The sequence below is a fragment of the Curcuma longa genome, chromosome 5 (genome assembly GCF_044706935.1).
Source record: "Curcuma longa cultivar G26 ecotype Majalengka, Jawa Barat chromosome 5, ITB_CL_G26_1.1, whole genome shotgun sequence".
NCBI classification, from domain to species: Eukaryota; Viridiplantae; Streptophyta; class Magnoliopsida; order Zingiberales; family Zingiberaceae; genus Curcuma; species Curcuma longa.
This window is the reverse complement of record NC_133865.1, coordinates 7948131-7969738: the sequence shown is the minus strand read 5'-3', so window position 1 is coordinate 7969738 and position 21608 is coordinate 7948131. Positions and strand designations below refer to the sequence as shown.

The 21608-nt window shown below is 39.2% G+C and overlaps 4 protein-coding genes across 4 annotated transcripts; 2 read left to right on the top strand and 2 right to left on the bottom strand.

Moving 5' to 3' along the window:
* Window positions 1-2452: 2452 nt before the first annotated feature.
* LOC141830117 (ethylene-responsive transcription factor ERF014-like) lies at window positions 2453-3302 on the top strand. The gene has a single exon (XM_074717605.1). It carries the CDS (start codon window positions 2465-2467, stop codon window positions 3071-3073), a length of 609 nt encoding a protein of 202 aa, XP_074573706.1. The 5' UTR covers window positions 2453-2464; the 3' UTR covers window positions 3074-3302.
* Window positions 3303-3755: 453 nt separating this feature from the next.
* Window positions 3756-6679, top strand: LOC141829549 (mitochondrial phosphate carrier protein 3, mitochondrial-like). Its single transcript, XM_074717052.1, has 6 exons — window positions 3756-4172; window positions 4420-4781; window positions 4874-4917; window positions 5773-5987; window positions 6151-6275; window positions 6373-6679. Exons 1-6 carry the CDS (start codon window positions 3867-3869, stop codon window positions 6437-6439), a joined length of 1119 nt encoding a protein of 372 aa, XP_074573153.1. The 5' UTR covers window positions 3756-3866; the 3' UTR covers window positions 6440-6679.
* A 755-nt stretch (window positions 6680-7434) lies between these two features.
* LOC141829801 (uncharacterized) lies at window positions 7435-11368 on the bottom strand. Its single transcript, XM_074717307.1, has 8 exons — window positions 11143-11368; window positions 10955-11035; window positions 10410-10871; window positions 9609-9744; window positions 9353-9515; window positions 9140-9268; window positions 8854-9048; window positions 7435-7986 (listed from the first exon to the last, which is right to left on the bottom strand). The coding sequence occupies exons 1-8, from the start codon at window positions 11366-11368 to the stop codon at window positions 7435-7437; spliced, it is 1944 nt and encodes a 647-aa protein (XP_074573408.1).
* A 2336-nt stretch (window positions 11369-13704) lies between these two features.
* On the bottom strand, window positions 13705-21430 carry LOC141829550 (signal peptide peptidase 2-like). The gene is made up of 12 exons (XM_074717053.1): window positions 21255-21430; window positions 20570-20783; window positions 20274-20389; window positions 20020-20171; window positions 19837-19922; window positions 18819-18946; window positions 17807-17857; window positions 16356-16442; window positions 16197-16266; window positions 14480-14616; window positions 14321-14398; window positions 13705-14066 (listed from the first exon to the last, which is right to left on the bottom strand). Exons 2-12 carry the CDS (start codon window positions 20607-20609, stop codon window positions 13965-13967), a joined length of 1047 nt encoding a protein of 348 aa, XP_074573154.1. The 5' UTR covers window positions 20610-20783; window positions 21255-21430; the 3' UTR covers window positions 13705-13964.
* Between the last annotated feature and the right edge of the window lie 178 nt (window positions 21431-21608).

Below are 21608 nucleotides of genomic sequence, written 5' to 3'. Positions count from 1 at the left end.
CACCTCTGCCTCTCAACACCTCGGCTTTTCGGCATGCGCCACACCGCGACCTCCCTACACATCGGCATCTCATCTTCTTAGCATTTCAGCATCAGCTACTTCGGACGACTTAGCTAAGACCCCTCTGGTCTTGGCCTTAGTGGCTAATGACTTTATTTGTCTAAACAAGTAATTTCGCACCAACATTTTTGCATCCACAAATTAGGCCCATGCTCTACGTAGGCCCGTCAAGGATAAATAATCAAAGACACGTAGCATCCTAGGATTGATAAAGTGGTTACATGTCCCCGAGACATAGCTGAGTTGGTTACGATGTAGCAGATTTACAAAAGAGTGCAAGGGTTCGAATCTTGACAAAGTCCGGCAATACCCTCCTGCGTCATGACCAATTGCAGTTTCTCGATTTACCTCCTCATAAATGGTCGTGGGGCCGATCGTGTGGGGCCGCGCTAAGATGGCGGATTCCATCTTTTTGCAGAAGAAAAGATAAAACGGTTACACAAATATCAGATCTGGAATTGCCTAGATATCTCCTTTCAGACACGTAGTGTTTGGTAGATGGAAGGGCAATGAACGACTGTCGAATTTGATCTTAATGTGTAGATATATTTACGACGACTATATAAACGTACATGCAAAAAGGAGATTTTATTTTCTCCTTTCTAAATATAATTTCTTCTTAATAATTTACATTAAGTTCTTCTACCTCGGGGGAGCAATAATAACATGAATGTCGAAATAATCTATCAAAATTCTCTGATGTCAGTCTAATATTCTATTAGTGCATTTAGGCCTTCCTTATGTTATCCCACGATAGCCTTCCGAGATCACATATGTCAGATCGTTTGATTGATAATTTGATCATTTGCGGTATCTGACCGACACAGATAAAAAACATTGAGAGAAAATGTAAAAAAGAACACAAAAAAAACCTATGGATTATAACCCACCGTGCTTTCGCTGTGTCACTTTCGTGACAAAAGTTTCAACAGTGACATATCAGATAAATCGCAGGACATGTCAAGCAGTCCATACAAAGCCCAATATGCACCATCCGTTACTGCTTATATCCAGATCTCCTCCCTGTGTCGTTCGTCGAATATGTTTGCAAGTAACTTTCAATCTCTAATTATATATATGTATCTATGAAAATGCTCACATTGCATACTTTTGTGTTTTATTAACTTTATCGTACTTCAGCATACGCTGCGAAGCTTCCATGCATTGCGAGTTGCAGCGACCAGTCAAAAAGGCAAATGGCACACAGCTAGACATGAAAGCTAAGGTTTTTGACCTTGCTCAATCGGTTGTTAAAGCAATATGTCAAAGCTGATCCTGCCTGTTACATCCCGGCTGGAATTTTGACAGACAGCCTGTTAATACGCTGAAACTGGCATTTCAAAATTATTATTATAGAAATTAAAATATTGGATAACTCACAGCTATGCATGACATCATATATCACTGGATATTAATTAATTACTTTTCATTTTGATATTTCGCTTGTGACTTTTATCAACACATGACTTCTTTTTAATATTCATGCATATTGCCGACATTCTCTGTTCCTCAGTATTGTGGCAGATTTACCTACAATATATAATTCTGAAGAACATGAGAATGGAAACAGCTGTATCAAGGAGATCTCCTTGCTGGATTTACTCAGGCAGTAATTGGTCTCAGAAGTAGATCTATATACCTTAATTATATTACAGCGCTACTGTCTACAATATCTATATGTGATCAGATATTTAGAAAATAAAATGAGAATCAAAACTTGCATATGAGTGTATCGGATCACCATCAGAAAAGAACGTACGTACGTATATAAATAATTGATGTAACGTGGGCATGCAATATAAGTTTCGTACATAGATCACGCACCAACTTAATTTGGTGCGACAAGTTAAGAAACAATTAATGACTTCAGATGGATTACGAGTATAGTAATATATATCTCATCGCTTCACGCGGCAGAATCTGCTGATTCTGGAAGACAGCTGTGGTATAAGAACTCGAAGTTATTAATCAAAGACGAAATAACATGGCGAGCTGTGATGACTCTTAAACCTCCTGCTGCTGCTTCCATGCACCCTGAGCATCCAGGAAGCTGCCTTCCATGGAATCCTATGAATTCTCCACGCTGTGTTCAGGAAATTCATGTGAAGAGAGATAGACATATATAGTATGCACATTAAGAAATTAAGTAAAAGAGCCTACTGTTGCATGATTTCGGTCTATGTATGTCAATGCACAGTACGGTTGTACTCTATCACCTCTTATTATATAATACTTCATCTAATACGAGGTTAAAAAAGGACAGTAATCAGTAATATGAACGCAGGTGGTGGTCAACGTAGAAATCATTCAGTCAAACAGTAGATTGGTGTTCCTTAATTTAAGTATAAATAAGCAAGCAGCTTGCTCATATCCTCGATCAGCGTCTGCAAGAAGAGAGTGAAGCATGGTAAAAGGCAGCAGCAGCATTGCTCCGTCTTCGACGAAGGGAAGCAGCCATGGGAAGAGGCAGTACAAGGGCGTGAGGATGAGGAGCTGGGGCTCGTGGGTCTCCGAGATCAGAGCGCCCAACCAAAAGACAAGGATTTGGCTCGGCAGCTACGCCACCCCGGAGGCCGCCGCCCGGGCCTATGACGCTGCCCTACTCTGCCTCCGAGGCAGCTCCTCGGCCCTCAACTTCCCTTCCTCCCATCCCTTCCCCGGCGGCGTCCCCGACGTCGGCATGATGTCCCCCAAGTCAATTCAAAGAGTGGCGGCCGCGGCAGCTGCCCAAGAAACGGCGCGGCCTTACTCTAGTGTTCCGGCGGCACCGTCGCCGTCGCCTGATCCTCTCATCGCCACCCCTTCTCTGTCAGAACAAGCGGAAGAGACGGCGGAGATGGCTGAAGAGAGCCTCACCTCGCTTGACTCGATCGAATTCGAGGCGTTCTTCCAGTCGCCCAAGTGCATGGACTACGTGCTTCACCCGGAGGCTTCCTTCTTCGGCGCTCCACAACTCCAAGTTGAGGACTACTGGAACGAAGAGGGAGAGATCAGCCTCTGGAGTTTCTGCTGATCGATTAGTTATCCAATCACATGCTCAGTTGCTTCTTCACAATTATCAAGATCTCGATCGCTAACACATATTTTATTTGTTTATGAACAAATTAAGGATGTAGTTTCCAGAGGAGCAGCACCTTTTAGTTCAGTTCCCTGGTTTTTTTTCCTTTTTCAACATATTATCGCGAGTCGTGTTTACTGTAATGCTAATTATATATTTATATATATATTTGTTTATTTATTTATTGTGTTTTGTAAAATTGTGATCTTTTTACGACATGCTTTGCAATCCCTGTATCTCAATTCGATTAATGATAATCAATCATTCATTATCTTAGATGAAATAGTTCATATGTTTAAGGATTTAATAATAATTTCCTCTTGGTTGGAGATTTTCTTCAAGTATAGTAAATCCAAACAATTGCCCTTTGTGTTTTCATAGACTTTTCTAACAGCGTCATTAGTAGCTTAATTAATCCTGTTTTCCTCAGAATAATCCATCTTTTTTACAGTCCGAACCGCCTCCAGATATTACCTAGAATGTTCCTTTATTTCCGGTCACGCACTAGTTTACCCACTCCGCGAATGGACCACTGAATCGTAGTTTCACATCTATTGCGTCAATAAAAAGGAAGGTATTTTGCCAGCGATGGGAGAAATTATTACGCCATGTGATTATTGTTTGTATTAATATATAATATAAACCCTAACCAGTGGCTCCACCGTCTTGGTCCTCTGAATCTGCGTCGCCGCTGCCTCCTCGATCGCCTCCTCTTCTTCTTTCGGCGCCGTTCCACAATTTAGAGGAGATGGAAATCGCCGAGGGATCTCGCAGATCCCTCCTCCCGAGCTTCCTCTACTCGCCTTCTTCCGCCTCCAGCAATCCGGCCATTGATCGTATCCTGGGGAGGAGCCTGCCCTCACCTGCTGCTGCTGCGGCGGCAAATGGAGCCTCGGCGGCCCCGTTCGTTGTCGCCCAGGCGCCTAAGGAGTCCGGTAAGATCGAGATGTATTCTCCGGCGTTCTACGCTGCCTGCACCGCGGGCGGCATCGCCAGTTGTGGGCTCACCCATACGGCTGTCACGCCGCTTGATCTCGTCAAGTGCAACATGCAGGTCAGGGTGAAATCCAGATCCTTTGTCGAAGTTGTAGATCTTGGTGTCAAATTCATCGATTTTGTTGTGCTTCTAGACAAAGCGGTCTTATTTGTTCATTATGCTCAGATGCTGTATGATTGTCTTTACAATTTTGTGTTTGGCTTCTTTTCAGTCGCCATATTGAGTTTAATGTTGATCTAGAAGTTGTATTCAGTGGATCTGTGTGAATCTTTGTTTTACTGTTTTTATCCCTGTTTCCATATAGATCGATCCAGCCAAGTACAAAAGTATCTCTTCAGGATTTGGGGTGTTGCTCAAGGAACAAGGGGCCAGGGGTTTCTTCAGGGGCTGGGTTCCTACCCTGCTTGGATACAGCGCCCAAGGGGCATGCAAGTTTGGCTTTTACGAATTCTTCAAGAAATATTATTCAGATCTCGCCGGCCCGGAGTTCTCATCCAAATATAAAACTTTGATTTATCTCGCTGGGTCTGCTTCTGCCGAATTTATTGCTGACATAGCTCTCTGCCCCTTCGAGGCTGTGAAGGTGCGGGTCCAGACTCAGCCTGGTTTTGCTAGGGGGTTGAGTGATGGCTTACCAAAATTTGTCAAATCGGAAGGTGTCGGGGGGTATGCTCTTTTACTTTAGCTTACCTCCTATCATGTATGGAGATTTCATCTCTGTGGTTAATCTTTCTATGCTTAAATTTGTTATGCTACAGACTTTACAAAGGAATAGTTCCACTTTGGGGTCGTCAAATTCCGTGTAAGCAATCACTTCCTTTTGTTCACTTGTGTTATCTTAATTCGCTTTCTCGTTTATATTTAGTGGCTAGTATGCCTAATGTTTTTGACAGTACTCGTGTAACTAATCTTTTCCTTTTGCTCATTGTTGTAGCCCTCATACTTCCCTAAAATGTGGGTTTGGAAAATGAAGATGTTGATATCAATAGTTGTTCATCCTTCTCTGTTGCTACCTATACCCCTTATATCATGCATATTTCTCTCCCTAGATTGTTGAGATTTTTTAGTGCTTGGTGATTCGAATTTTAAGGCAGATTTTAAATAAACTGGTCCGCAGAAATAAAGAACATTAGTCTGGAATGCCATTATAATTCAACTCCTTTTTGAAATTAATTTTAGTAGATTTAATTATTGTTGTTGAGTTTCAACGTGACTGGGTTTGCATGAGCTTTCAATTTTTCATATTTTCTCTTCAATGTATTGTGACTGCCCAATGTGGCACGAGAGTAGTGCTTTGTTTGTTTGTGTCTGAGTTGGATGCCAGGGTGATATTGTAGCTTTCACACAGTTCTTGTGATATTCTTGACCAGGGTGTTCAGATTTTAAATATGCTACCAAGCAAAAAAAAAGCTTTGTTCGAGCCTTACCCAATGATTTAAATGGCATTTCAATGAACTGTATTGAAGTCATATACCTCTATGACATAGCCAATTGTAATTTTTGAATGAATTTTATTTTAACAAATTCTAATTAAGTATTGTCCTCTTTTGTTTTTCTATATCAACTTATACTGAATAAACAACTTCTTCCTCTGTTCATGATAATAGAAATTTCCAATGAAATATTTGATGAATTTTATATGAATATTTTGGCGCAGATACTATGATGAAATTTGCATCATTTGAGACTGTGGTGGAGATGGTTTACAAGTATGCAATTCCTACTCCTAAAGATCAGTGTAGCAAACCACTTCAGTTGGGTGTGAGTTTTGCTGGTGGATATATCGCTGGAATATTCTGTGCTGTAGTTTCTCATCCAGCAGACAACCTCGTCTCTTTTCTTAACAATGCCAAGGGTGCCACAGTTGGTGACGTGAGTTTTTAAAGCTTTTACTAGTGTATAAGCTCTTTATTTCCGTCTGAGTGTTTTCCTCGAAAGATGACCATTTTAATTTTGTCGTTTACGTTCTCTCTTGCTCAGATAATACCTCAATGTCAATTCAGCTGACTCCATTTGTTCATTATTTGTTGATCAGGCTGTTCAAAAGCTTGGTATGTGGGGTCTATTCACCCGTGGCCTTCCTCTACGTATTGTCATGATCGGTACCCTAACTGGTGCACAATGGGGGATTTATGATGCATTCAAGGTCATGGTTGGCCTGTAAGTTCCTCAAACTATTTTGATCTTGTTTGTGGATCTTATAGCTTTTCGTCTATATCCAAAACTACATATTCCTAAATATTTCCCATATTTTCAGCCCTACAACTGGTGGTGTTGCTCCTGCTCCTGCAGCTGAGGTACCTAAGCTGGGAGCCGCTGCTTGATTATTTATAAAGAATATTAACGTAAGACTTTTGATAGGCTCGTTTGATGAGCAAGTGTTGAATGCTTCCAGAGCAACACATTGGTTGACTTAGTTTTTGCGGATGGCTTTGTTTCCATCCTCCGTTGATTCTGTTTCAGGGATGTACTGCTGCTTTAGCACTTAACAGACGCAAGAGTTCCTGTGGAATTAGCAGGAAGAGTTTGCATTTCTCATTCTATATTATTATTTTAATTTTGGTCGAGCATTAAAATTTTGAGTCTTATCATCGGGCAACACAGTTCAGCTCCGGTAGGCCCAAGTTCATTCATATTGTCAAGCATCTCATAATAATATTATTTTAATCACCACTACATCTAGTGCTTGTATTTTCAATTTGCAATACACGTTACATGAAGTTAAATTATCGTGTTTTAGACAAGATATGAAACTAAGAATTATACGTGAAGTCTGATAGGCTTGCAGTCATTGATATACTTGGTTAGCAATGTGAAGCTATTACTCGAGCCAAGGATCGAATGGTGGTTGATTTTGGTTGACTTCGTATGATTTTGGAAAATAAATTGATTGACAGAAGTAGCTCTGACAATCGGATATGGAGGACAAGAGGAAGGAAGCTTCCGGAGCTGAGCGTGGTGGACGTGATCAATTTTGCACGAAGTAGATGATGCCCTTGCAGAGCTTCCTCGTGTGGACCAGCTCCGACGCCATCGTCGGCATTGCCCGCCACCGCTTCCTCGGCACTAATCTCTGCGCCGCCTACGCCTGCTGCTTCCTGCCTCGCTGACGGCCGCCTCCTCCTCCGCCTCCTCCTCCGCCTTTGCCCCCGCCCCTCTACCTTCCTCTTTAACTCACGCCTCTGCGCGAGACCCTCGCACTTCCCTACTCCTTTTCCGGCATATGGTTTCCCACCGCTCCCCTGCCCCGGACGGCGCCTCCTTCGCCTCCGCTCCGCCACACCGCCGCCCTTCCTGTACTCCGCCTTGGATGCATCATTCATGCCGTCGCTATAAGCCTATAACCTCCGGGATCCTCTTCACCCTGACCCTCTCGTTCGCAACTCACTCTACACGCCATGTATTCCAAATGCGGCGATCTCGCTGCCGCCCGCCGAGTGTTCCATTTAAGCCCCACAGGGGCGTCGCCTCGTGGACCACCATGATCTCCTTGTGCGGTGCCCATGGTGGACGCCAGACGCGGTGACTCTGTTCGGGAGCATGGTGGAGGAGATAGGAGAAGCAGGGACTTTGACGGGCCGGCAATGACGGCGGTGCTTGCGGCATGCGCGAAAGGCGGGCCCTCGGAAGTGGAGTTTTGGCGGCGGGTGCTCGAGATGATGAAGGACAGACGGCAGGGCGGGGTGTTGCCGGGGTGTAAGCGGGGGTGGAGCATTACACGTGCATGGTAGATCTGTTTGGGCGGGCCGGCAGCGATGGAATAGGTATTCTTCCGGCAGCTGAGGTCGTATAGGAGTTGCTTCTCTCCTCTGCAAAAGAACTTGTTGGCGAACTCCCATCTCTGTGGCACCACTGGATCTACTTGTTTGACCTAACTAGTGGTATTGGGAAAATTATTGGTGCTACATGTTTCTATAAAGGACTTAAGATATTCGTTAATCTACTTGTTTGACCTAACTAGTAAACTGCAAATTGTCATGTAGGATTTCTCTTGTCAGATTGAGTTTAGTTATCTATGATGGGTAATTTTTGTTTATTGTTGTTCTGAAGTTTCACCATGCTTCTAGATTGCTTTGGCTTGAGAAGTGTGAGGGGATCTACTCTTGCAAGTTGGGAGATGTTACCTCTAACTGAACTCTCAATCCCTATATCATGGCAAAGCCATAGTTTCTCTTTGTTAAGGTTTTTGCTGTCGATAATAATTTGTGTTTCTGACAGAGGTTCTCCTTGATCATATCTTTGTCGTCATTATAATTTGTGTTTCTGGGGTAAAATCTCTTTTCCCACTTCCAGGTTTTATATATATAATATATCTAGTATTTGTGAGTTTATCCTTCTACTCCGACTTCTTTAACTCAGTCATCCGACCTCTTTAACTCGATCACCCCTAGTGAATCCCATATCCTATGTGGCCTTTCGTATCATTTATTCAGAGAATATGGATAACATACTCGTTTCTCCTAAAAGACACAGACAATGTAGTTGTTTTTCTTAGAAAATGCAGGCAACATAACCATTGTGTCCGGAAGATGTGGACAACTCATGGTCACATCAGGCACAAGGGAATGAGTTGAAAATTTGCTCTCTTGTCATTGACTCATAATGTTAGAATGTAGTTCTGACTCAAGAAACAGGAACATATAATTTGAGTCTTTTCCACACATGGCTAGTTTTTCAGGCTATTGATATCGCCTCGAATCTAAACTTGCAAAATAGTTCATTTGTCAACTAATTATACCTGATAAAAACTGTGTTGAGGACGTGAAAGAACAGGCTTAAAATTGTATCCTTGTATGAGCTTTTTTTCTGCAGAACTCAAACTAAGATCCTCCGGGTTAACTAACCCGCCAAGGATTTTCAACCTCTCCCTGAAGGGGGTGATCGTTTCCATTGCGAACCCTTTATTCCTTTCCATTTCATCATCAATAAATTTCTGCAAAAGATCAAAATATGCACCATAATTGCTGCTGCAAAATTTTAGATCTAAAGAAGTTAAGCAAACATCAGGAGTGAAAGAAACATACCCTTATTAAATGCTTAAAACTATCAGAAACCTCTTTGTCAAAGCATTCAGATATTTTAAAATACAGCACCAGACTCATTCCTTCCCCATCACTATCACCAAGAAACATGGCGGCGGGATAAGTAGGCATCTGTAAGAAAACACGAAATTAACTTTCATGTACAATTGACTGGCTGCTCTAAACCATGAAAAGTTATAGCTTTTTGTTTAGTGCCTGAATATTGACAATAAGGAGTGAAGGAAGTTTCTCATGTGTCTGGACTTGAGGAAGTTCAATGTGTTGAGCAATATGGTTTACTTTGCGCGGGCAAATGAACAAGTCAACGCCAATTGGGTAATATGGTGCATAGTTTGGAGCAGGATATTTCTTCTTATCCCTTCACGATAAATACACACGAGAGATTATGCAGACACAAACTTTTTCATACACATGCAAATTATAAGTTTTTTGGATCTGAAAAAAATCATGCCTGAAGTAGCTTTCTCCACGAAGTTCAAAAGTTGATGGATCAAGAAAGGACCAGCATCCTGCACTCGACTTCTCCCCTGGGGATTTTGGAATCACTAACCCTCCTTTTGGACGAAGTAAGAATTTCTTTGTTGCGCCTGTATGTTAAGAAGGATACAAAGATCAGCTCCAAGCATATGCAAGATATAATTGACCAAACTTTGTCATTTAGACATCAAAGTAATTCATAAAGAAAAAAAAGTATTACTGTGCTCTACACGTTTCTGTATTTATATTGCATGTACAAAGGATTCCTATGATTTTGTGTATTAAAGGCTAAAAGGATATTCATATTTTAGTTATGTTCAAACCAAACTGCATAAACAATGATACTGCCAAGAATTCCTATGACTTTGTGCAGTAAGTGCAAAATCGATATTCATATTTAGTTATGTTCAAATCAAACTGGCTGGAATACCAGTATAATACTGCTCCAACAAATAACCCAAATTGGTACCTAACAGGTACTTAGAAACTTCGATTGTGAATACTCTCAACCTAAATGACTGAAACATGTAAAGTTCTATAAAACAAACAGTTCAGGACTCAGGATAACCTGCACGGAACAAAGTGAAGCAAGGTATTAACCATCTGCCATACTGCATTATTTGAAAGAAATATTTACAGTGTAAGGCATTCAGATACTAGGAAAAAAAGAAAAAAAAAAAAGTCTTTGAGATTCTCAAGATAACCTTACAGACAAATAGCGTGTGCAATGCAAGTGCATGTATTGAAGAAAACAGGTGTAAAATTCTATACTTACAGAACTCGGTAGTTTCTTCTCCATCACATGACTGCCTTTTGTAAGAAAGCCTGATGACAGCTGACTTTCTCTTTTGACCTGATGGACTAAGAGTACTCATTTGATAGTTCTTATCATTGAAACTCAAAGAAGAAACTAATCTAGTTAAACGAGCCTGCATCTTGTTCACAAGAGATTGTTCTTCTGTATCATGTCTTTCTTTCAAATCCTTAGAGCTACCATATGTTTTTTCAAGTTGTTTTTCTTGCGTCTTAGAGATCATTCCCGCAGAAAATTCAACATCTTTCTCTTCATCCTTGCTTGAGAGCTTCTCAATTTTACCTTCTCTTTTCAGATATTGTTCAACAGCCAATGTCACAGGAGCACTACCACAATCATCCAAATGACACAGTGCATCAACAACTCGAGAAGCATTTTCATAATGCAACATTTGAGCCTCTATTTTTTCAGATGGCACACTATCTAAAGTAATAAAAGAAAGTCATTATCAGTACTTGTAATGTCACCTGACTTGTTCATCAATTCATACTGTGTAACAATCTTACCTCCATCTACACTGATGAAATCATCATCGGGATCAGACTCGATCAGGCTGACAGAATCAAACCATGTGTCTTGACATATTCCTAAAACACATCATGTTAGCCTCAAATAAAGAAAGAAAAACCAGATTTCTGAGCACACACCACCAATATCGAGAGAGCAAAGCTGAGAGTTGAAGTAAAAGCAGTACCATGAGCATCCACTTGACTGTGGTGCCACTGCAATTGAGTTAGATGAAATTTCAAATTCGGAACGTCTGGTTTTCGCCTTGCTTTCCCAGAAGACTCGACCTGAACAAACTTGCTCATGGAAAATTCTGGCAGCGCACATGGAACTTTTCCATGATGTTTCTTCGACTGGCGGGAGTACTTGTGAGACCTGAGTCTGCTACTTGGCTTTGATGTGCACGCACCCATTTTGATATTCCCTAAAAGACCACCAAAAAGGATGAACACTCTTGTTTACAAAAAGGATCTTGAGTGAGCAGGAGAGTTCACTAATACTCAACCAGAGTTGTAATCTCAAATCTCATAAATACTATTAGCATTATGCATCACAATGCTTGAACATTTCAGCAACCAACTGTTATGCATTGTAAATAACATTGAATAAATGTTCAAGGATATACAAAAAAAGGAGTTTTTTTTCTTCTGAAACCCCTACTCTCTCGGAGCTTTTTGCCAGGTCAAAAGGCAGAAGCAAACCTTGAGAGGAAACGCAGGACGACGGCGAAGGCGACTAGCGATCCGGCGAAGAAATTAGCGAGACATCGGCCGGTGCAGGAGGCTAGAGCTACGGATAGTCAACCCGATAAAAACGGAAGACATGAGGAAGAGCAGGCATCGCATCGGCGTCCTGCCCTCTTCTCTTATTGGACTCCCGGCGAATCGGTGGCGCGAAGATGGGGGGATGATAAAAAGGAGCGATCGAGCACCGGTTCCGGGCGCGGGCAATTTATAGGGTTCTGACGCATTGCGCGGCCGCGAATGCTTCCCGCGATCGAGCGGGACTCGGGAGCTCGACGGCGGCGGTTCGCCCCACGTGGCGGCCGTTCTCCGCGAGCAACCAATTGGGCGAATCTAAACTTTAAATAGTAAAAAAAAAACAAAACACCATTTTTAGCGCTCATGATCGTTGAGAATCTCAACGGCCTCCGACTGCTCGATAACTCGGCTCGAAAAGATTTAATTTTAAAAAAATTGGGAAATGTTGCGATTCATAATATTTTATTATATTGTTATCCTCAAAATATTATTATAACAATTTGATCAAAATACCTTTACTGTAAATAATTTTAATTCTCGTATTAAAGTAATTTTAATCAAAATTATTATAGTAATTGTTCTGGTTGGATGTCGTGGACGATCAAGTCATCAATCAACAAATCTTCAACTCACACACCATTGCTCTAGTCGGTGAAGGTACCTGAGAAGAAGCTAAACGAACGAATTAGCTGGGTGACGGTGATTCTCGATAGGTCACTCCGACGCATAAGTCAATATCAAGTAGAAAAAGAAGGAGAAGTATGTGTAATTGTTGAATTTATCGAGGAGTTTTCATACCTGCGAGAGGGTTTATATACTTACGAGAAGGAATATTCACGTCGGTCTGAGGCAGACCTCTGTCACCGAAGGGACAGATTTTTTACAATTGCTGACAGGTGGCTCCGACATGAGGTATCTAGGGGCCGAGCCTGACAACCTCGTAACTGTCCTGTGGCTCGGCGGTACTGATTATTCTTATCTTTTGGCTATGTGTGCAGACACGAGGGGATCCAGGGAACCAGACCTGACAACCTCGTAACCGCCCTAACTTCCTTAGCAGAGCTCGCACGCTTGAGGGATTTTGGCAGCTTCTGTGGGAGGGCATGAAAGATGGAGTGGCCGAGGTGGTCGAGCTCGAGGTGGCTCGAAACCGAAAGAGATAGAGTGACCGAGGTCGGGATGGGTGAGACGCAGAGATGACTCAGGTCGGAACGAGCGAGTGGCTGAGATAACCGAGAAACCGAGATGGATCGGGTCGGGATGGCTGAGAGGCCGAGAAAGATGGAGTGACCAAGGTGGGCGAACTCAAGGTGGCCGAGACCAAGAGAGATGGTTGAATGGTTGAGCCGGCCGAGAGACCAAGATGGCTCAGGTTGGGATGCCCGAGAGGTTGAGAAAGATCGCCAAGAGACCGAGATGGCTTAGGTCGGGAGGAGGGTGCTAGTCTACCTAAGGTTGACTATTGACTTTCTGACTTGATACATTGAGTCACCCCTTGACCATTATGTCCACATAAGACTAATCAGAATTCGCTACATCAGTAATATTAAACTAAACGATATTATTAAATAATTTTTTTTAACAAATCAAAAACTTTTTTTACAATCAATTTACATAAAAAATCTCTTTTTTAAGACAAATTGATAAACTAATTAAATTTTATAATATTCAAGCTTATTTGATAATAATTAAATTAAATCTAAAATAAATCAAATTAATTTAATTTAAATATTATCAAATTCTCGAATTTATATTTATTTGATTATTTAAAATTTTTATATTTAAATTTGATAATATAAACTTTGTTCATTTAAACCTAGATAATTCCATCTAGTAATCATACTTCATATTATTTTTTATATATTTTACTCAAATAAATATATATACTCTTAAATAAACTTTATGATACTATTTTTAATAAACTTAGATAAAGAACACATGCAATTGAATATCCAAACAAACTCACATATCCTAACAATATAAATATATAAGGAGAAATTGAATCATTTATCTCGATTATAAAAGTTTATACTGTATAACAATACTTAGATAAACAAGCTAAGAACATCCAGATGCCCTGGATCCATATCAAGATTTTTGTTTTTTTCATATTAAGATTTGTCATTCATGACTGTAATCATAAAACCTATTAGATGATAGATATGATAGCAATGCTCTTCTTGAACTAGTCGAATTGTCATTCGCAGCAAAATCTCTGAATTGTTATGAACGACAGCAAATCAAACAACTAATCGACTTTCTTGTCGGTTTTAGTAGCTTCATCTTCCGCCGCGGAACTGCCACTGCTCTTCTCGGTCGACGACAATTGTGATTCATCGTACTCGAGCAACTGTTAACGAAAACACGAAGGTCATTCAGTATAAGTTCAGAACGATACATCGAAACAAACTGAACGAACCAATTTTCTTCTATCCTACTTAGTTGAATTATGTATACTAGACCTTACGAAAGATCCGCGAACTTAACTTGGCTATTTGCAGGAGTTATAGTTTGAGTACCGTAGAATCGAAAACATAAAGGTCATGTTATAGAATCGAAAACATAAAGGTCATGTTATAAAAAGGCAAGAAACTTCGAACTGACCGGTTTTACTTCCCCATTCCATAGGCAATGAACCGCCAGAAAACCGATAACTCCTGGTACTATATAAAGCAAAGCAGGCTGCACGCGGCAAATAAGCGGTTAGCGTAAATTTGGAGAAAAGATACTAAACTGATAACAGTAACAGCTTTAGGCATTCACCTGTGCAGCTTGGAACCAGTTCATGACTACGATTGTAAGGGCCAGACCGACGGTATATCCTAAGAAGGCGCTATTAAAGTACTGCATTTGCTTTCCTCTTGAAACATCAAAGCGCAATGCCAACGCGACAAAGATACCTAATCAGAAAACATAAGGAAAACTATGATGAAGCGAAAATTTGAAAAATTCTAGTGGCACAAGAATCCACTTAATCTACTGACAGAAGAAGAACTAGAAACAGAGATAGCAAGCAACAAAGATCACAAAGGTAAACCATGGATGTCTTCTGTTTTGTGCACGCCGTTGATTTACACACCACTAGAAACATTATGTCTATCTATCTGATCATCCTCGATTTGTTTAGAACCCTCAATCAAGAAAAATGATATTTTTCATTTCTCCTGAATAGTATAATATCACATTATCCATGCAGTTGTTTCAGTCCAGTTGTTAAATCACAGTAATGAGCCACACATATCAACCGATGGATGGTTCGCTCTTTTACAAATTCCTAGGCATCAAGCAATGAGTTTAATCTTGAGCAGTCTGACAAAAGCTATTACACAAAGTAAACATTCTACGGTTCCACTAAACAAGATGAAGCTTAACTCGACTTGAGAACATATCAACTGCTGAGAAAAGCAGAACAGCAGCAAACAACTAGACAAAGTGGGTTAATGAGCTTGTAGATCTCAATAGGCAGGAGAAATGTTGAGTTAATAGTTGAGGTTAGCGGGTTAATGAGCTTGAGTTAATGAAGTTTAAATGAGTTTTAGGTTATGAAGGGGCTGTGTTCTCGAGTACTGTTGATCAGAGGTTAAGTTCTTTACATTGTAAAGGGTTTCTCCAATGTCCAGGGCGAGCAGCGGGCTTTTTACATTAAGCCTAGTATCAGTCAGAGATGGATACATCAAGCCCTTGCCATGAAAGATCAGGCATTTAAAGGCGTTGTTGAGGTAGTCAATCCTCCTCCGTCCGCTATTCCTCATCAAACTCACCATTTCGAGCCAAAATTATCAATATATCTTGTTATAGGTGATACAATTTGATGCCAAGCATCACAAGCAAGATAAGATAAATAACTTATGCTGATCTTGTGATGATTGTACTCCACAAGCAGAGAAGTAGATTCACACTTTCACTAAGCAGAATGATATTTTGAACCCTATTTCATGCTTAGCAAAAAAATACTCATATCTAACAAGCAACACCGATGATAATACTTAACAAAGTGATAGAAATTAGGAAGAAGCCAAGTGAGTCGAGCTTGACGATGTTCAACCTTGCTTATTGTTGAAATAAATAAACAAAGTCAACTGAGCTCAAAAGATTGTTCATTGAAAATCATATCAAGTAAATTTGAAGGTAAGCTGGTCTTTATAATCAAGCTGTAATCCAATTTGATATTTGAAACCCATAGTATTTATTAATTTGATAAAAAAAAATTGATAAATAATGTTAAACATAGAGGTTAAATCCTTAAAGATTTGTTTCTCAACTTGTTTATGAGTTTCAATGATATATAATAAATATTCTGTTTGAAACCAATAGTGCAACTATATATTATTCTAATAAATAAACAAACCATTTGTGAACCAATAGTGCAACTATATAATGCTTCACAATTATTTATCTTTTCGCCTTACTCTAAATTTAAGTAACAATATACAAAAACATGTTTTTAGTTTGCGAAGTTGTCAAATAATTGGATATTTACCAGGAATAACAATATCTCCGAGGCCAAGCATGGAAAATGGTCTTGCAGCATCAGAAGTTGGAAATAGAAGCTGTCGGAAGCACGTAAGAAGTAAGTGTGTGAATTAAAAAGAACCAAATAGTTGCTTAAATCAACAATCAAATACCACAAATAACTAACCTTTATGGGAGCGTCAAAAGATTTAGCAACACTAACCATCACTGGTGTGAAGAACACCCAAAATATATCATAAAAGAACAGTCCACCCTAAGCATAAGAGATGAAAGTCAAAACAAATGAGCAGGTGAAAAACAAGAAGCTAACGAGTTTGGGTTTGTATCGTCCACATGGAATAAAATTTTTTTGATAGAAATCATTTCCTCCATTTTATGAGCTAACAGAATCAATAACATGAAGCAAAATAATCATGAAATGCAGAAGAATCGTTGCAGTGCGAGCAAGCTTATATGAATAAAATTTATTTTAAGGAATTTGCCAGAATAGAGGGATATTATGTCAAAAATCTACAAGATCCAAACAATGAAAGATATGAAACTGATGTGAACAAAATGCATAGTAATTATTTTCAGTCTATTAAGCTTGTGTAAATGAAAAGCATGTAAAATATTATGAAATTTAAAGCAAATCAAAAGAGTAAATCAAAAGAGTAATGGAATCAATCTTGGGATTGAACATTTATTTTATTTTTTTTACTTCACTATTTATAGTATTCTTAGTCTATTTTGCCATTTTACCCGAGTTGAAACAAGACTAGAATATAAATATGAAGAGGTTACTATCAAGCGAAAGCAATATGTGAAGATGCTAGGGAAATGTTTCTCTAGTCTCTTCTCTCCCTCTGATTCCGCCCAAGAAAACAGAGAGAAACAGTGACTGGGGAAAACTTTTCCCCATGCACCTATCATTCCACATTACCTTTCTTTATAGGATACTGGACCTAAGCATATATCCATGCTGATCTGACCATCTGAAGCCTCGAATTCTCATAAGTTCAATAGTAAGTGAATGGACTTGCCAAGGCATAACTTCAATAAATTTAAGTTGTGAGGTTTTAACATAATTTCATCAGGAAACCTAGCTCATTGAATTGACGTAGGAGTTTAAACATTGTTTTCTGTTGATTGTTGTTTGCATCCTTCATATTACAAGTAGAAGCATAGCATGATGAATGTTATTTACATGATAGAATAATAGGTGGATCAGCTTTGAAACTTGTAAATGGCATAAAATATAGCTTTGTCATCTGTCCCTGAGATGTGTTCAACTTAGAATCAATTAGATGAAATTTGGTGCTCTATTGTAGATTCAGGATCTAAATATTTTTGGTATTTTTTTCTGCTATATATTGTTGTCTCCTAATATTTGAGCCTCATCTACAAGTGACAATGGATGTGGATGCAGTGCGATATATGTTATCCATCATTTGGAATGCAGCTAGTCTCTGATACAAAAGTTAAATACATCAGGAATTAACTAATTAAGTTAGATCACTATTTACTCACTCTATGAAGTCAGATCAGTAAAGACAAAGCAAAGGGCACATTTCAAAAGGAAAAAACATGTATTTTAATGCAAATACTGGAGACAGAAAGACTGTTCTCATCTCTTACCAAAAGAATGGCACCAGTTTTAAATGATCCCAATGATAACATTTCAATTCCCTGAGAAATGGATAAAGAAGAAGATATTCAGGGTAAAGTGAAAAAAAAAATGAAGATTTATCATGTTCAAAATCTTATTTTGACATACACGTGCTCCATTTCTTCAGTAAAAACATACTAAATGTTAGCGATAGAGAAGGTGGTTGAGTGGGTGACATGTTAAATTGCTACTGAATATATTTGGTGTTATATCAATGTGTTTGTAGTAAACCATTTGAATATATACTGCAATTTTTTTCAAAAACCAGAAACTGATAAATATTATCTTAGAAACAGAAAAATTCATAGTACAAACTGAATATGTAAGTAATTCAGCTTATCTCATTTAAACATAAAAAGTATAGACTCTAGTCTCTAATACAGTAGTAATATTTAATATCGGTTGACAATGCTCGTGATTATTTATGATGTTTCTTGTGCAGATGGACTCTTTTAACTACATGTAAATTTTGAAGAAAATAAAAAAGGAGGCAACACATCAATAGTTCTTCCATCATGGCAGGTCCAGATATCAAACGACAGCTAGGAGATGAGTATAAAAAACAACAGGAGAGTAACTAATAACCTACATGAATAAGAAAATAAGAATTTTTTTGTTGGTCCATGCTTATGCAATTTCTTTATACAATATATTATTTTGATAATGGTGAAATGTGTGGAAATTATAAAAGCAATAGTACAATGACCAGAAAATCAGCTGATACTTGTATCTAGCAAATGGAAAGACAAAAATCTTTCACAATCGAGCTATCCTATACAAACTAAAAAACATATATTATATACATATATCACAGGCCAACAACAGGCACATAATCTTAAAATAAAGCACTTACAGAGAATACATAAACAAAAAACAAAAACGGCTAGAAAGCTAATAACTCATCAACCAACTACAACATACATACGACCATAGAAGTCAACAAAAGAATCAAGCTTATTTTTGTTTTGGAAGAGAACTGACCTGAATGCAGAATGCAATCCCCAAGATATTGTTTGCAAGCCAATGCTTTTTTAGAGCATACCAAACACAGAAGAAAGTTCCTGGTATTGAGGCAACAACCTGAGATCTAGTGAATTCCAGAGAAGCAGCTGCGACCATGAATATCAAATAAACAATTAAGAAAACAAAATGGTCATAGATGACAAGGATATAGGGCAATCCAGCTATATACTCCAAGGGAAAGGACATTAGCATTTTTAAACACAAGTCATTTCAATCTTGTTGGAGTGCAAAGTCCTAAAATAACATACAAAAGGATAAAAGAATAAGAAATTCACTAAGGGTGTGTTTCCTTTTAAAGAAAGAACCCCAAATGGAAATAAGGAAACAAAAAAATTCCACAACCACACTTTTTGCTCAGTTTCATCTGGTGGAAAAAGAGGAAGGGAAGAAATATAGAAACCATTTCCCCCTAATTTTCCTCCATGTTGCTTCCATCCAATTTGGACAGCACTCACTTTCATGTGCAATAAAGCTTAAATCTAATCTTAAGAAAATGAAATTAGTTTTTCTTTTCAAATAAAGCTTTGAAATACGTTTCCCTTTCTCTTTCCTTTTGAAATAGGTGAACAAGAATATTTTGCAATCAGTTTTCCCCCTACAATCTTTCTTTATCTAATTGTATCCTTCCATTGTAGGAAACAAGGCCTATAAGTTAGTGAGAAGAATGTTGGCCATAACTTTGGATTTCTACATATATGTTGTGTATGATCAATATTATGAGCTACCAATGAACTTAATGCAATTAACCAAGAAAAAACACCAAGAGTATGATTGTTGTTAGATAAGGGCAAGATATAGAGAAGTCAACAACCAATCATACTCGTCAGCATAGACTTTTTTATTACTGAAGTTTTCATTTAAAACACGAAACAATTTTTAAAGCATCAAGATGTATGAAGTTAATCAACACATCACATACACTAATTTTAAATGATACTGGACCAGAGAGAGAGAGAGAAAGAGAGAGAGAGCATACAATGGAAATAAGGAACCCGCCAAATGATGAGGTCATCATTCCAACGTTTTGGGAGAAAACGCTTGATTGCTGGTAACAAAGTTGCCCTGCATACCAGTTTTAGTGACAACTGATGAACTGTATCTAATAGTACAAAATATCATCAAGATAGATATCATTTCAAAAGGAATGGCAGTTACATACGAGAAAGCCACGATCCCAAGAACAAAGAAGTAGCATGTCAGTACAGCATTGACTAGATCTTTGGAGAAGAATTTGAAAAGAAGAAACAGTGATAACAGCATTGCACTCCCAACCAAAGGAAATCGCATAGCATGTTCACTTGACATTGTCTCCTGCAGATATTTCATGTTATAATATTGAGATATATACTACTGTAAACCAAAGCATTACAAGCAAGCTACATTCAGTCATAAAAGAAGAAAAGCAGTGCTCACTGAAGGTGGTGTTGGCTTCACCGACCGATAGCAACCAGCATAAACAGTAAGGCATGCTGTCAAAACTACATTGACATTGGGATTTACCTTCACCATAAGTGGTGCTAAAGTCAAACCTGTATGAAGAAAATATTGAAATATAAATATAAAGCTAGAGGAGACTGTATAAACCAACACATTCTTTAAGATTGCTAGACCATAACTGATGAAAGTATACGAATAAAAATTCACAAGAGAGTAATTAAAATTTTGAAATGACATGTTGTGTAAAAAGAACATAAGCAAAGGCCACATACCTAAAAGAGCAAAGTTCACAACTCGTTCGTGTGTTCTCATTGTATCAATTCAAGTTCACTGGCAAGTGACAATTTCAAGCAATAGTGGGGGTTGGATACAAGCTTGTAAGGAAGATCTCAGGAAGATGAGATCTTCCTGGAAAACTTAAAATTTCAAGATTTGAACAATAAATTTGGTGGTGGATTAGGGTGTCCTCTTCCCAGATTTTAAGGCCTGCATGAGAAAAAGCAAAACATAGTCATAAAGAAGGAACACTTGTATCTCATACAAATCAAAATTCACGCTGATGATTTGTAACATGACATCAGTGAAGAAATAACTTGAACACCAACACCAGAGATCAAACACTAATAGTCTCTAGAAATATAAGCAGATATGTAAGTCGAGATCTAATTATTGAACTCTTCACGAGCCCCTTAGTCAAATTAAACAATTTAATATAGATTATCCAATTCCAAAGAAGCGAAGGAGGGGCAAATCCTCAAAAAAAAAAACGCAAGGTGTTGCCCGGACCCATCCTAATCACCTCCGATCCATGCTATCGAACAAGAAGTAACTACGAAGTTCGTAGATCCGAATCTAATTCCTGATGAGGTCAACTACAGCACTAAAGCACAAGCAAAAAAGAAGGAACTTTGGAGATCTACACGGGAGGAGGTAAGAAACGGATGCGAAACGCGCTACCTTTCGCTTCCTGCGATGGAGGGAGGTCGGAAGGCCCCAGGTCAGGGGCCAGAAGCTTGGGGATTCGCCCTGTGAAGGAAACCCTAGATCGGTTTCTTCGATTCGTCTCCCCTCTTTTCGCCTCCGTGATTTTGAAGGCGCCCACCTGCGACGTTACGCCTCCCAAACGCACGCAGGCTGGACAGGGGTTTCAACTCCTCTCGCTCCGTGTCCTGTCTCCTGTCCACGCCCAAATCCGCATGGATTCGCTCGCCGATCTAACGAACCTCAAATTTGCCTAGTCAGCAGATGACGTGTCCGTTTGAAGTCGCCACGCCACGTAAACATGTTCGGGCCGATATTTAGTCAGGTAAT